Here is a 14379-nt window from a genome sequence, read left to right as displayed (position 1 = left end):
GTTTGTTTCTGAAAAGGAATGTATAGAGGCACACATGTATGACACATAAAAATGCATGTCATTTAATTAAAGATTCCATGTATGAGTATTTTTGAGGCCTAGATCATTTCACAAAACAAATACTCTAACATTTCAGTCATGAACTAGTACTACAAAGAGAAATGAGGAAAAGTCCTAGAAAAGTCACTGTTTCTTAGTGAGAGTATACAAGAGTTTCTACACATCGAAATGAGTCAGAAAACAAACAGCAGGTCATGAGTGCAAAACAAGGCCACTGAATATGTGAGAAACAATTTTAAACAGGGCTGACTCTATGGGCACATGGCCTGGGCAAGCAGACCACCCCATGTTGAAATACCCTGCCCTTGGTTCAGTATTCTATGTTTCTTTCCGTAAATTTCTGATAACTTTTACTAAATGATTTTCATTTTATTTTAAATTAATATCCACAAATAATATAATTTACTTTCTCTGCCTAATAAAATCTCTTTTTATTTAGACAGCTAAGTATTTTTCCAAGAAATGCTAAAACCTCTTGGTTGCCGTCTGCTTCAGCCAAGATTCTCACTGGTGTGACTGAATAACTAACCACACAACATAGACCAAAGAAAAACTTATTTGCTCATAGTTCTGGAGATTTCAAGGTTTAGTCTGTGTCAGGCAGCTACATGTATGGAGCTCAGGGCATGGCAAAAAGAAGCAGAAAGAAGGAGAGAGCAAGTCCTCTGCTCTCCAATCATGGAGACTGGAAAATAAGCAAGAAACTAAGCAAAAGGATTCAAAGACACAAGCACAATTTCCAAGGCACACCCCTCCAGCCCACATTACTGATGAGATTATAATCACCATAACTTGATCATTTAAACTCTGAACATTAGTACATGAGCTCTTCAGGGGACATTCTATATCTAAACCATTACACAAACAATAACTGATTAGAACTGTGGTGACTTTGAGAACCACCAAAGAAAGAGTGTAAAGGAAAAACAGTGATTTTATTGAATAGAGGTTGATTGATAGAGTAGATAAAAAGTGGAATACAAGACACAGAAGAAGAAAAGGAAGGAGGAAAAGATAGAGTAGGAGAAAACTTTGAGAGAAAATGATTTTTTTTTATATTTAAGATGCTAGTGCTTAAAGCCTGCAAAAACCATAATAAAGAACTTTTCATTTAATCCTAACTATGTGTCCTTCAGGGCTGGGGATGCTAGTGCAGACCTATGTGAATGCCATCAACAGTGGAGCGGTGCCTTGTCTGGAGAATGCGGTGACCGCTCTGGCTCAGCGTGAGAACTCAGCGGCTGTGCAGAAGGCGGCTGAGCACTACAGCCAGCAGATGGCCCAGCGGGTGAGGTTCCCCACAGACACGCTCCAGGAGCTGCTGGATGTGCATGCAGCCTGCGAGAGGGAGGCCCTTGCAATCTTCATGGAGCACTCCTTCAAGGATGAAAACCGGGAGTTCCAGAAGAAGCTGGTGGTAATGCACCTTAACACTTATCCTTCTGGATTCCTAGCTTTCTGGAATTAGACTAAGACTCCACTCTTTTTTATTTCATGGTTCATATTCTTCTCATAGAAAGGACTTGGGAATTTGTTTGGAGGTAATAAAGCTCAGCAGGCTAATTTCCATTCTTTCTCTAAAAGATCGTACTTTATTTTCTACTGATAGAAAACAAATTACTATGTGCTTGGCAACTAAAAACGATATGCGATTTTGAGCTCATAGTTATTTAACTCATCTCAGCACAGAGTGTCCGGGTGCTCTTCTCAGGGAACCACAGCTGAAAACAAGGTGTCCACTGAACTTAGTTCACATATGTTTGCAACTTCTAAGCAACAAGGGGCCATCACATCCATCTGTTGTTTATAGTCTTTCTAAGTTCAGAGCCAGAGAAAACTCCTTTGAAAAGGCTTGTGAGACTGAGTAATGCCACAGAGAACTCTATTTCTTAAAGTTAACCTTGCCACATAACATTATAACCATAGGATTGATATCCATCATATCCATAGGCCCAGAGACTATGCAGCCTGTGGACACCAGAAGACAGAACTCTCAGGGGCTGTTTTTATTTTGTTGATCAGACACACCTTCACTGAAACTTGTCTTTCAGTCTATCTGGGACTGGCATAAAAGGGATACAATTCTCTTAGTTCATATTGTGGGAATCCAGTTGGATTATAATATAAATACACACAAAAAATTCTGTTATTGTATCCCGAAGTCTTCAAATCTTCACTGAATAAGTCATGTAGGGTTAAAAACGCTGTTCAGAATACATTTAACTCATTCTTTGGGAATTGGTTTGCCACAGATATATTTCCATCTATATCAGGCCACATTCTCTGAGGAAATTTTACTTCCAGCAAAAACTTAACTCTTTGTTGATCACTGCTATAGTTTAGATCCCTTTTAATCAACTGATACCAGAATAAGCCATAAGTTTATGTCTTCCAACTCCATCATTTTATGCATGTGGATCCTGATCCCAAGGGATTTAAGGGACTTCCTCGAGTCACCCAGAATTGACCAGACCTGGGACTATAGCAAGTCTCCTGCTCATTCCATGCCCCAGTTCACAGCAAGGCCATCAGATTGTTTCTTCCAAGAGGACATCAGTTGAACCTTCCTTCTAACAGCTTCTTTGTACTGGATTTCTTTACATTCCCTGTCAGGAAACTACAGAGAGGAAGAAGAACGAATTTATGCTGCATAATGAGGAGGCCTCTGTCAAGTACTGCCAGGCTCAGCTGCAGCAGCTTTCAAAGCCCCTGATGGAAAGTATATCAAAAGGAATCTTTTCTGTGTCAGGAGGGCACAGGCTCTACTTAGAAGCAAAGAAGAAGGTGGAGAAGGGCTATAAGCTGGTGTCCAGGAAAGGGGTGAAGGTGAGGAGCAGGGAGAGGGGGGTGGCCCACAGAGTGAAGTCAGACGGGCTTTGTTGCTCTTCCAGAAAATCGCTTGTGGAGCAAAAGCAAAGTATGGTGATTTGTTGACATTTTGCATTTTTATGTCCACTATTAGACACTCTTTAATAAACCAGAAATATTTCTCTTGGAGAGGATTTAGAACCAGGAATCTAGCTAAAAGAGCTGTTTTATTTATTTATCAAAAGAGTGGCAGTTTGTTTTGTATGAATTGACAAAAGATACAATATGCAAGAAACAACTTTGTTCTCAGAGGCTTATGTTACTCAAGTGGACAAAATAATAGTCAATTAGATATAGTGTGATAATGTCATTATATGTCTTTGGTAACTGGTATGTACTGATAGTAACAATGAGGAGGATGTCGAGGGTAGTGGATATAAGACATTGGACATTCACTTCCTCTACCTAGTATGGTTTCAGGTGAGTGTGTAGGATCATCAATTTATGTATATAATGTATATGTGTATCAAATCACATCTTATACACCTTAAATCTAATCAATTTTTATTTGTCAAGCTCAACAAAGCTGAGAAGAAACTCAGAAGACAGCCTAGAAAAGCTTCTAGGTATAGGAAATAAGAGACACAAGAAGAAGTAATCATAGGTCTTATTCTAATTGAGAAAGTCAGTACAGCATAAAGGCAGAAAGAAAAATATTTCTAATATCACAAATGATGGAGTGTATATGTGTGCAGAACTGCACGTAACTCTGATCAGGGCTGTAACCTGCAGGTCCTGTAGGCAGCATCGTTGGGAGAGGAGGCTAGAGAGCTAGGAAGGAGGCTGCTGTTGCGGGTTTCTCATTTCACCAAAGAGCTAGAACTTTTTGTTTTGGCCACAGAAGAAAAGGAACCTCTGTGGGATCCTGAGAATAATTCAATATTTACAGTTAGATCTGTCAATTTATTGATTAATAATTTATTTATCTGAAGAATGAAACTTTGCTGCCTAACAAGTATTTTCCTTCTTTGTTCCCCAGGCAAACGAGGTCCTGCAGCACTTCCTGCAGTCTCAGGCTGTTCTAGAGAAATCCATCCTGCAGTCAGACAATGCTCTCACAGATGCAGACAAGGCCACAGCAGGTATGGGGGCCACAGCTCTGGGAAGGATGGTTAGTTTCCAGCTTGGACTTCTTACTGACTGGACAGGAAACCCTTCCTGAAACAAGGAGCTTCCTCCTTTTGGGATTGCATGCCCTGCTAAATCTAAGAAAACCAGGGAGTCTGGGTTGCCCATCTAGCCAATCTGTCTTCTATCACTTTCAGAAACATACTCTCTGCTATGAATAATGGGGGCCTGAAAGATTTCCTTCTGATCCGTTTAGTCTCTGAGCTCAGGACTGTAGAGTTCAGGCCTGACTGTTGTTTCTTCCTCTCTAAAACCCTTTGTGGAACAGCTGAGCTGGCCAAGAAGGAAGCAGCTGAGAAGGAAAAGGAGCTGCTAAGACAGCGACAAAAGGAGCAAGAGGAAATGATGAAGGCTCAAGAGAGAAGCTTCCGGGAAAATATTATCCAATTAAAGGAGAAGATGGAGAGGGAAAAGGAGAATATTCTGGCAGAGCAGGAAAAAATGTTGGAGCACAAGCTGAAGGTGAGTTTGGACAGGGCCTGGTGGTGCCTGAGGGACAATGTCCAGGCTCCTCAGGAAGAAAAGTTCCAACATGTTAAGCATGGGCATGGTTCCAAAGGGAAGCTCAGAAGGTAAGTCAGACCTCAAGTACACCTGGATTTTATGGAAGCCTGTAAGTCTACAGGACTCTAGCACTTTGTGCAGTGATGTCCCAGGGAGGTAGATGGTCTTACTATGCCAAGATTGAATAGGACCTTAGTCCACTAGCCCTTGGGATTCCTGGCACAATTATCAGAGAGACCTGATACAGATCCATCTGCTTTTTATGCATCAGATTTGGCCACATAGAAAATGAAGGATAGTTGAAGCTCAGAATTAGCTCCAAGTACTTCCATATCTCGCTCCTTGGTCTGCTAGAAGAAGAGTAAAATAAACCTTTGTCTGATCCTGAAGCTTGACAATCAGTGTTATCTACATGATCAACATTTTCCATTATCCCTAGATGAATTGTGGCCATGCCACCTCAGTGGAACTAAGAATTAGTAATGATTTGATCTGCATTCTCCTCAAAGTGCATTCTTTTTTTTTCATATTTATTTTTAATTGGTGCACTGTATTTATACATCATAGTGGGATACAAACTTTTGTAGACATACATGCACACATCGCCCAGTCAGCCCCCACCCGATCCCCACCCCGTTCTCTCCCTATCCCCCCCTCCTATGCTTGGCTTAGTAGTTGACATCTAGTATTATAGCAATTTATCCAAAATTAAAAATGATAATCTCACATAACAGTTTCATTTGTCTGATACCAAGCTTTTGATGACTTAAAGATAACATTTCAATATTTCTTTTTGCTTTCTTTCTTACCAGAGAATCTATTTTTTTCTATTTTTTAGGTGAAACTATCATATATTTATATATTTATTTTTCAGAAAAAAAAATCTATCCTAATATGGAATATGGACTCTAGGTACCCACATCGATCTTGAAAAAGAACAAAGCTAGAAGATATATATTTTCTGATTTCAAACCATATAAAGCTACAATAATTGAAACAGTGTAGTACTATTCTAAAGGCAGATATATAAACCATTGGAGTTAAATAAAAGCCTAGACCTAAATTCTTCCCTATATTGTCGTTATTTTTGACAAGCTTTCCACGAACATTTGGTGGTAGAAATAATAATCTTTTAACTAAATATTGTTGAAACATAATAATTACATGGAAAAGAATAAAATTGGACCCTTACCTAATCCCATATACAAATATTAACTCAAAATAGATAAAAGACCTAAATATAAATCTTAAGACTATAAACTTTTAGGAGAAAATCTGGGTCATAAAACCTCACAACATTGAACTTGGCAGTGATTTCTTGGTTATGATTTCAATGGCACAGGCAACAGAAGAGTATACAAACTCCCTAAAAAATAAAAAAGATATTGTATATCCAAAGACAATGTAAACAGAGTTAACAGTTACTAATAGAATGTGATAAAATATTTCCAAATGCTATATCTGAAGGTATATTAATATTCCAACTAGAAATCCTAAAAATTAACAACAATAAAGGCAAACAATACCCTTTAGAGATAGGTAACAGACTAACATAAATAATGAATCTCCACAGATAACCAATCATAGTTGTCTGTTGGATGGAAAATCTTGTTTCTCTAGTTCTGATGTGTGTTACCTATTTCTTCTTTGTAGTTAATCTCTTTGAGTATTTTCTCTAGTGCTGGTTTTGAAGACATAAATTCCTTCAGTTTCTGTTTGTCATGGAAGCTTCTTATTTCTCCATCTAATTTGATAGAAAGTTTTGCTGGGTAGGAAATTTTTGGCTGGAAGTTGTTTTCTTTCAAAATTGGGAATATGTTACTCCAAGCCCTTCTGGCTCTCATAACTTGGTTTGGGAAGTCTGGAGTGATTCTAATTGGTTTGCCTCTGAATGTCACTTGGCCCTTTGCTTTTGTTGCCTTTAAGATTCTCTGCTTGGCTTCCACATTGGTCATTTTGACAATTATGTGGCGTGGGGATCCTCTTCTCCGATCCTGTCTAAAGGGAGTTCTATAAGTTTCCTGGACCTGCGTATCGACCTCTTGCTCTATGTTTGGAAAATTTTCTGCTATTACTTCCTTGAAGAGATTGTTGATCCCTTTAGTTTCACTTTCTTTTCCCTCCTCTATTCCAATTATTCTTAGGTTAGCTCTCTTAAAATGGGCCCATATTTCTTCAATATCAGATTCCTGCTGTCGGATATTTTTTCTTAGATTAGAAACTATGCGTTCATTTTTGGAATGATCATCTTCTAAGAGCGAGATTCTGTTCTCCATGTGTTCTAATCGGTTGTTTGTGCTTTGAATTGAGGCCTTTACTTCATTAATTGCATCCTTTATCTCTTTTTGGCTCTCTCTGAGTTCTTTTCGAAGCACCTCTATTATTTCTACAGTTATTTTCCTGATTTGATCTTCTAGAAATCTCTGATTTTCTGTTTTATCGGGTTCTGATGTTGTGGGGTTGTGGGCATTAATTGCTCCAGTATTATTCCTCTTTCCCATGATTTCTGAAGTTTGTGCCTTCTCTGGCTTCTTCCCTTGGGTCACTATGACTTCACTTAAGGTGCTCTGGATCTTGAGTCTGTATTATCTCAGACCCCACTACTCCTTTACTGGGTTGTATCACAGAGTCTCCGACCCAGAGAGTCAATAGAGGCTGCTTTAGACCGTGGGGGGTGCCAGGTTGCACGTTCTCCTATGGTGTGATATCACTGCCACCGCCCCTCTCCCACTGGGTCAAGTCCCAGTGAGTACAGTACTGGGATTTCCCCGCTGTGGCCCGCAATTTGACTCACTGTTCTTGAGTACGCAGATGTAGCTGTAGTGAATTCGGTGCTGCTGCCGCCGGTGGCAATATGGCGCCGCTGCTATGCCCTCGGCTGTTGGGCTGGCGTTTTTTTTTTCTTGGTTTTGATTTCCACTCTGAATCCCTGCAGCGTGTGTTGAGCTCAGACACTGGGAGCTTTAGATGTCCTCTGCGCCGAGAAATCCCGCCTGGCTGTTCCGCAGCGGCTCCCCTCGGCTTGCTGTGGCCGTCCCGTGAATTCGCCGGCAGTATGGCGCTGCTGCCGCATCTGCCGCGTCCTCGGGCTTGAGGATCTCCTCTGTGGCTCTGTTCTCAGTCCGCTTTCTCTCTGGAGCCTGGTGATTTTTTTTTGTTTCTCTGGTGATGTTGTTTTCTGGCTTTCAAAGGCGCTGATTTTGTGGTAATGGATATTTGTTGTTAGCGGGGCTCTTAAGCCCCGCTTTTCTCGGTCGCCATCTTCCCGGAAGTCCAAAGTGCATTCTTTTGTGCTGGAACAAAATCGCTCTCTGTTATGCACAGGAAATTTATAAAACTCTTCAGGTTCAAATATTGGAATACCAGAGAACATTTCTAAGGTGGTAGAGAAATAAACACATGTGCTTGACTTCCGAACTTGTTAAACACAAAACTCTGAATCTTAATAATTGGGGTTTTCAAAGTGGAATCCTTCTCTCTTATAGGTCCAAGAAGAACTTCTTACTGAGGGTTTTAAGAAGCAATCAGAGGCATTATGTAAAGAGATAAACAGACTACAAGAAGAGATTGAAACATCTAAAAAACAAAAATCCTCGGTGCTATCGCAGATCCTTGATATAGCTGGCACTGTCTTCAGTGTAGTACTACCTGGGGCTGGTAAACTCGTTGGTTTAGGGATGAAACTATTAAGTTCCTTTTTTTAATAGTCTGAAACAATCTCATAAAGATATTATAAAACAAGGCTACTTTTATTTTAGTACACAACACTGTGACTTGCTTTTAAAGTTGTTGTATTGTCAAAGTTTCATTCAAGAAAAAAAATTTTTTTTTTTTTTTGGTGGTACTGGGGGTGGAACCCAGGGACGTTTCTACCTCCGGGCTATACTCCCAGACCTTTTTTTAAATATTTCATTTAGAAACAGGGTCTCACTAAGTTGCTGAGAGCCTCAGTAAGTAGCTGAGGTTGGCTTCGAACCTGTGCGATCCTCCTGTCTCAGCCTCCCAAGTGTTGGGATTACAAGTATACACCACTATGTCCAGCTTCATTCAAGAAAATTTTGAAAGGTAAAACAATCTCAGAGAATATCAGGGCTGAATATTCATAAAAAGAAACTTAATTTTAATTGAATTAATATAAAAATAAGAAACTAGTTAGAATATATAAAATTATTTTTAGGAAAGAGTTATTAAAGCAAAAAGACGAATGGCAAGAGGAAGAAAACATTTGCAATTTATATTTTAGCCATGGATATTATCTATAAGAAGCTCTTGTGAGAAGTGACCAACAACCACATTTTTTAAGTAGGCAGAAATATGACAAAAATATTTAACTTTATTTTTAAAAAGTGTGAGCCAGGCGTGGTAGTGCATGCTTGTAATCCCTGCATTTGGGAGGCTGAGACAGGATTGTAGTTTGCGGACACCTCAGGTACTACTTAGTGAGGCCCTTTGCAACTCATTGAGACCCTGTCTCCAAATAAAAATAAAAAAAATAGGGCTGGAGGTGTAGCTTAGAGGTAAAATGCCCCTGGGTTTCATCCTCAGTACTGCAAAAAATAAAATAAAATAAAATAAAACTATGAAATTCTTGTTTCACTTCATTTACAAACAGAGGTTTTGTTGGCATCCTGAGGTGGAAAGAGTTTAGTGAAATTGATAGTCTTTGATATTTGGTAGTAAGAGTATGAAATGTTCAATTATGCATCAAAATTAATATGCACATAACTTCTGTTATTCATCTATTTACTTAAGTAAAAGTGACATTTGTAATGAGTTACTTGCTGCAGAATCATTGTGTGCTAAAAGATTGGGAACAACCTTCAAGTCCCTCTATCAATAGGTTACTGGTATGGCAAATCTTGGGACATACTTTCAGTCTATAGTCACTAAAAAGAAAAGAGAAGCTCTATGGGTATTAATATGAGAATATCTCCAAGATATATCATAAGTGAGCAAAAAAGATGCAGAGAGTATATATAATACCATTGACTTTAGAAAATAATATGTACATATATTTTTATCTACCTTTAAAAAAACGCAGAATAAACTAGAATCCATGGTCAGAGTAGGCGAGAAAAATGAGAATATCTAACATATATCATATATTTTTATTACCTTTATACTTTCTATTAATATGTTACTTATCCAAAAACATGCATGCAATTAATAAAATTATAAGTGTAATAATGCATGGCTGGGAAAATCCCAGGACAGGAATAAAGTACTTAATACTACTAAAAATAGATCAAGAAAAGTCTGCTTATGAGAAAAGAATGAGACGACACAAGCCACAAAAAAAAAGAAAGTAATTTTACTTTCATCATGGCCTTTCAATAAAACCTTAAAAGTTTATTCCCTCCTATATGTTCAGATAAAAGTCACTTGAGATATTAATCAGAATTGTGCCCCATATTTATAAAAGTGATGAATTGGAAGAGACTTTTTTCTTCAGTCAACCCACAGACTGACAAAAGCAATCTGTATCTTGTCCCTAGAGCCATGAGACGGCAACATGGTGGCAGCTTTATAGTCCTTCTCTCCAAAATTTTTAAGAGCACACCTCTGCTTTCTTCAGGGTATTTGTCTGTTTACTTTTATTGATGCAATGTAACTGTACATTATGGCAAGATCCAAAGTGACTTACGTGTACATGCACATAGCACTTGGTCTGTTCCCCTCTGTATATGCGCCCTTCCTTTCTTCTCATACATGTTAGTGAGTTTGGTAGTGAAACCTCGTATGACCATATTTAATTTGTGACCATATTTAAAATTTTTTCTTTCTCAATCCTTTTTCTCTTTCCCCTCTTTTACTGACTATCTTACTTTTTCTCTCCTAATTTTACTGAAGTTCCCTTTACCTTCTATTTTTGTTCTAGCTTCTATATAAGAGAGAAAATATACAAACTTTGAATTTCTGAGAGTGGCTGATTTTACTATAATATTTTCAAATTCTCAAGTTCTCATAATGTTCTCAGTATTTTCCAGTTCCAGTTCTATTCTTTTTTTTTTTTTTTTTGGAAATGATATAACTTTGTTCTTACGGCTGAGAATAATGGCATGGTATATATTTTGTTCTTCTTTATGGCTGCATATACACAATGGGATTTTACTCTAAAGTATTTATAAATTTTCCCTACAATAACCACTGGCAAAAGAAGTCCCGCAGCTGAGCCTGCAACCAAAGACCTGGTGCTGTCACTCGGACGAATGCTGTGAACCCTGCACACGGGGTGGTCTGAAGAAGGGCGGCAAGGGGGCAGGCAAGACCTCTGCTTTCCCCAAAAATCTCCACAACACGCATAATCAGAAATAAGAATGTGAGACTGTCAGTAAAAAAGCATGATATAATACCGCATCTATTTATACATCAGGAAGGAGTCAGGAGTGAGGTTAAAAAATAACAAAACCAGAGCAAAATAGTTCTCTATCCAGTTTAGAGTTCAATCATAGTTATCATGTGATGGAGTCATATTTATATACAGCCAAGGTAAGCTTCCAAACAAAAGCCTCTCACACAGTAGGAAATCAATAAACACTTCTTGCATTTTTAAGGTATATTATTTCTGATTCAAGTACCTCCCTAGCAGTTTTCTAGGAAGGTAAATTGTATATCCATTCCCATCAGTGGTATCTGAGCCTTTTCTAGGACCTGTGTGTTTTCTCAGGCTCTAACACTGTTAGTGCTACGATATCTCCTCTTAGGCTGAGTTTAAACCATCCTGACTGAATTGATTTCCTAGGAAAACAGTTCTGTGTTGGGATAGAAGTCAGGGGTGAGAACTTTTAAGGAGTAAGAAGAAAAATAGACCAAATTTCTGTCCAGGGACAATGAAAGTAACATAACAAAGCAGGAAAGCTGAGGAGAAGACATTGCTGGCAAAGGTCTCCCATTCTGTAGGCTTTTAATGGTTTTTTTTGATGCATAGAAACTTTTAGTTTAGTGCCATTCCACTTATCAATTCTCTCTTTAGTTTCCTGAGCTTTGGGGATCATTTTGAGGAAGTTACTACCTGTGCTTATATGTTGGAGTGTTGAATCTATGCCCTCCTCTAGTAGCTTCAGAGTTTCTGGTTTAACTTCCAGGTCGTTGATCCATCTTGAGTTGACTCCTGTACAGGTGAGAGGTAAGGATTTAGTTCAATTTTTCTATAAACTGGATAACCAGTTTGCCCAATACCATTTGTTGGAAAGGCTATCTCTTCTAGAATATACAAAGAAATTAAAAGACTTTAAACTAAAAAAAAAAAAAACCTAATGAAGAAATGGACAACTGAATTGAATAGACACTTCACAAAAGAAGAGATACAAATAGCCAATAGATACATGAAAAAATGTTCAACATCACTAGCAATCAGGGAGATGAAAATCAAAATTACACTGAGATTCTATTTAACCCAAATCAGAGTGGCCATCATCAAAAAGCCAAATAACAATAAATGTTGGCAAAGATATGATGAAATAGGGACTCTTCTACACTGTTGGTGGGATTTCAAACTAGTTCAGCAGCTATGAATATCAGAGTGGTGATTCCTCAGAAATCTGGGAATGAATCCATCATATGATCCAGCTATGCCACTACTGGGTATCTTTCCAAAGAGGTTGAAACCAGAAAACTACAGTAATATATGCATACCAATGTTCATAGCAGAACAATTCACAATAGCCAAATTATGGATCCAACCTAGATGTCCATCAACAAATCAATAAATTGCAAAATTTTGGAAAACGCACACAATGGAATTCTACTCTGCAATAAAATGGAACAAAATTACATCATTTTCAAGAAAATGGAAGGACCTGGAGAACATTATGTTGAATGAGATTAGCCAATCACGGAAAGTGAAGGGTCATATGTTTTCTCTAATATGTGCAAGGTAGGAAGTAATTGGGCTTCAAGTAGGGCTCCAGATAATGAAGGAGATGCCTCAGTGGAAGCAGGGAGGTGGTCTAAAGGAAGGGGAGGAGGGAGACTGAGGTTCATTAATGGAAATACTACTATCAACTATGTGTACATATGTGAATATGGCAACATCAATCTCAGTACTGTGTATTGGGAAGGGGGAAAATGGGGAGGCTGGGGTGGGGCCCATCAAGTGCTGTGCACATGTATGTCATTATCAACATGATTTACATTATGATGTGAGACTATAATGCACCAATAGAAGCACATAAAAAGAAAAAGAAGGTGTTATATGGTGTCCTTAGGCCTCCTGTGTCTCCAGTTGAATTCTGACACAAAGCATACATGCACCAGAGAAAGGAAGTAAGAAGGTTTGGCCAAATGGCCTGTGACTTCGTAAGAGCCCTCTGTGAAGCAAGGCCTCACTCACGCCAAGGTGGATGGGAGTAGGTTCTGGGGTAGGTTCGGTGAGATAATATGAAACAGAGTCCAACCTGGAGTCCATGAAGTGAACGGCTGCTCCAGTGGCTGTGACAGGCACTGCTGCTTGGAGCCGCTAGGCCTGCGACACCAGATGTCATGTGCATACAGGGGAACTGGACCTGTTCACATCTCTTAAGCAATTTCATACTTCAACTCCCACCGAATTTATTATTTCTTCCAATCCTTATGTCAGCGATCCTACACCTTATTTAATACAGAAAAATATGCTTCTTGTGCTAAATCATCGGCTTTTGAAATGGTTATTTCACATCAGGTAAGTCCACATGTTCATTAACCACCCCATAGGTATAATTAGAATCCACGTTTAAATACCCACAGCATGCTCTGGGCAATGGAATGAATGTTTATGCTGCACCAATTTACACACTGAAACCTAATACCAGGGTATTGATTAGGAATTGAGACGTTGGGGGGTGGTTAGGCATGGCCCGCATGAATGAGATCAGTGTCCTTGTAAGGGACTGAGGAACCAAAGTTTTTCCTTTTCCTCATATGAAGACATAGCTAGAAGGCGCCATCTATGAACCAGAAAATGAGCCTGCAGCACACACAGAATTTGTCACTGATTTAGCGTTGAATTTCCCAGGTTCCAGAATTAGGAGGAATAAATAGGGCTTGGGGTGTAACTCAGTGGTAGAGTGCCCCCTATGGGTTCATCATCCACACTGCAAAATAGAAAAAGAATGCCTGCTGTATAAAACTCTAAAGGACTCTATTTTGTCTCCTGACCCTGACTAATTGACTCTGAAACAATTTTAAAGTCAATTCAACAACTGGGTGTGGCAGTTTACACCTGTAATACCAGTACTTGGGAGGCTGAGACAGGAATATCACAGGTTTGCAGCCAGCCTCAGCAATATAGGAGACCCTGTGCAACTTAGACTGTACTTCAAAGTGAACAATTGAAAAATAGGGCTGGAAGTGTAGTTTAGAGATAGAATGCCCCTGGGTTTTAATCCCCAGTAACATAATAAATAAGTAGACAAATAAATACATAAAATCTACTCACCATAAATAAAATAATAATTTAGCCTAGTTCTGATGTACTGTTGTCATAAAGCTTTATCTCTCACCAGAAGAAAATACTCGTATAGTCATGAACAACAATAGCAATTATTTCTAGTTTCTCTAGACTAGTATATCTTTCCAAGTAAACTTTCCAATTTGATCCACATTTATATAAGAAGCATATATAGTTGAACATTAATGTAATGACTGACTAGATATTTGTTGCTTATTTATACTTATCTAACAATTAAATGATCAATGGATTGTATCACTTGATACTTAGCATAAAATGTTTCTTCAAACACATAATTTTCTTTTTCAAAAGGAAAATTATTATTATTATTAATTTTTTTTTTTTGGTAGTACTGGGGTTCCTGGAAGCCCTTCTACCTCCGGGCTACACTC

At 38.6% G+C, this 14379-nt stretch overlaps 1 protein-coding gene across 1 annotated transcript in view; it reads left to right on the top strand.

Moving 5' to 3' along the window:
- LOC308260143 (uncharacterized protein) overlaps positions 1 to 14379 on the top strand; it is a gene marked incomplete at both ends in the record, with an annotated part of 59412 nt that overhangs the window by 9134 nt on the left and 35899 nt on the right. Inside the window, 5 exons of the mRNA XM_080691464.1 lie at positions 1197 to 1477; positions 2674 to 2886; positions 3908 to 4010; positions 4325 to 4518; positions 8046 to 8250. Of these exons, the coding sequence (XP_080547590.1) occupies positions 1197 to 1477; positions 2674 to 2886; positions 3908 to 4010; positions 4325 to 4518; positions 8046 to 8250 (996 nt within the window). The remainder of the gene's footprint in view (positions 1 to 1196; positions 1478 to 2673; positions 2887 to 3907; positions 4011 to 4324; positions 4519 to 8045; positions 8251 to 14379) is intronic.

This window comes from Muscardinus avellanarius, assembly GCF_963383645.1.
Source record: "Muscardinus avellanarius genome assembly, chromosome: 3".
NCBI lineage: Eukaryota > Metazoa > Chordata > Mammalia > Rodentia > Gliridae > Muscardinus > Muscardinus avellanarius.
The sequence above is the reverse complement of the archived record's forward strand: the minus strand, read 5'-3'. Positions and strand labels throughout refer to the sequence as shown.